Source organism: Microtus ochrogaster, assembly GCF_000317375.1.
Source record: "Microtus ochrogaster isolate Prairie Vole_2 chromosome 6 unlocalized genomic scaffold, MicOch1.0 chr6_random_2, whole genome shotgun sequence".
In the NCBI taxonomy this organism is placed as follows: domain Eukaryota; kingdom Metazoa; phylum Chordata; class Mammalia; order Rodentia; family Cricetidae; genus Microtus; species Microtus ochrogaster.
Window position 1 is genome coordinate 12210149 of NW_004949095.1, and position 1816 is coordinate 12211964.

The 1816-nt window shown below is 39.4% G+C and overlaps 1 protein-coding gene across 1 annotated transcript in view; it reads right to left on the bottom strand.

Annotated features, from left to right (window-relative positions):
- Positions 1-1167, bottom strand: part of LOC101993272 (putative dimethylaniline monooxygenase [N-oxide-forming] 6) — an 18598-nt gene extending 17431 nt beyond the window's left edge. Inside the window, exon 1 of the mRNA XM_005363977.3 lies at positions 1036-1167. Within this exon, the coding sequence (XP_005364034.1) occupies positions 1036-1167 (132 nt within the window). The remainder of the gene's footprint in view (positions 1-1035) is intronic.
- Positions 1168-1816: the final 649 nt, after the last annotated feature.

Genomic DNA, 1816 nt, shown 5'->3' on the forward strand with positions numbered 1-1816 from the left:
GCATTCTCCATCAGAGAGATAGTAGTGCATTCTCCATCAGAGAAATAGTAGTGCATTCTCCATCAGAGAAATAGTAGTGCATTCTCTATCAGAGAAATAGTAGTGCATTCTCCATCAGAGAGATAGTTTGTTACTGTCTTTGCAGGTGGACAAGAACTAAAACCGAGAAAGAAAGATGGTTACAAGGTGAGTGTCGTGGATACACTCTCTTTGAACCAAAATTATTTATCACTTACGTGTAGTCACATTGACTGGAAAATTCAAAACACAAAAGCTAGGAGTGCTCCAAGATTTGGCTTTGAAACTTAAATGTTATATTTATATTGAATATTTCATGGCCATATTGTTTTTAAGACTAGATGGCAAAGATCATAATTTTTCTCCTTCAGACTTAGAATTGAGAGGCAATCCAATAACCACACACACAGCCAACATTTATAATAATTTATAACTGCTCAGAGAGACACGGGAAAATCATATCCCTTTGGAATTGCAAGGCACATTAGAGGTAACCTAATTTCCAATCTCTGTGTTTGATGGATGAGTATTTCAGCTCCAGTGTGGGGTAGTCAACTTCCCTAAGAACTGCCTAGAAAACCCGAGTTGGAAATAGAACTTAGAATTGGATTTTAGTTTAGATTAGATTTTTGAAACTGTTTTGTTGGTATTTAAGAGGAATAAATGATAGAATCTTTGCAGCTTTACAAGAAGGTGACTATGTATTATTTTTAGTTAATTAGTGGCATTAGCATTCTGTACTTGGAGAACCAGACTCCACCAGCCAGGCCATGGTATTGTTGCTGAGCTAGAGACACAGCAAAGTGATCTGCTCCCTTTGAGGACATCTTTTAAGGTTCAGCTACATTCAGCCCTGATGGTGTGAAGTAGTTTTGAGTGACGGGAGCTGCAAGACTTAACTTTCCAGACCTGGGCCTTTTGTGATAAGTCTTCCAAGTCTGAATGAGAACTTATCAGATGTGATTTGCAAAGGAAACCATCTTTCTACCTCTCGCATCCTAGAGATGGACCACTTACCGAGAATTTCCATAGGCCTCCGACATCATTGCTCCTTTCAAAGCAGATGGGCTCCATCCCTTCCTCCAGACAGGATCTTATCGCAGCCAAGCCACTGACACCAGCTCCGACAATGGCCACTCTTTTGCCCATGGTAGGATGGTATGAAAAAACGTCTTCAGAAAAATAAAATGTCCTTTGATGCTTAGGGGCTTTTCAGTTAAAATTTTTGGCCAAGGCTTATGTGTCAGGATCCCTGCCTTAACACAAGAAGACACATGAACACATTAAAGTGTGTGTTTGTTGCATATAAGAAGACACAAAACCTGCCTTCTTCTGTTTATTCCATTTTTTCAGAAATAACCAAGTCAGTGACGGCCAAGGTCACCAAACCAATGCTCAGAATTTTCAGTAGCTTGAAATTTAAAAAAAAAAAAAATCACTTCTCTACTAGTTGAGAGCTAAATACAAGATTCAGAACTAGAAATGTACCTCTTCAGAGAAACCCATTGCATCACATGACATCTGTGAACACCAATTGCCTGATTTCATGGGATTTTACCTCTTAACCAACCACCTTCTTTCTTCTGCCCAGAGAACCACCAACTCTCCAAATGTAGACAAGAATGGCTTTTAATGTAAAAATTGAGAAAGGGGCGGGGTTATTTTTCTTAAAGCAAAACTGCCTGTTTCTTTGTATTTTTCATGGTGTAGAGATTTGTTAAAACCTAGAAGAGGAGGACTGAGTGCAGTAGGAATAAGAGAAGGACCAGGAGGGCAGGTGGGGGCAAGTAAAAAAGGG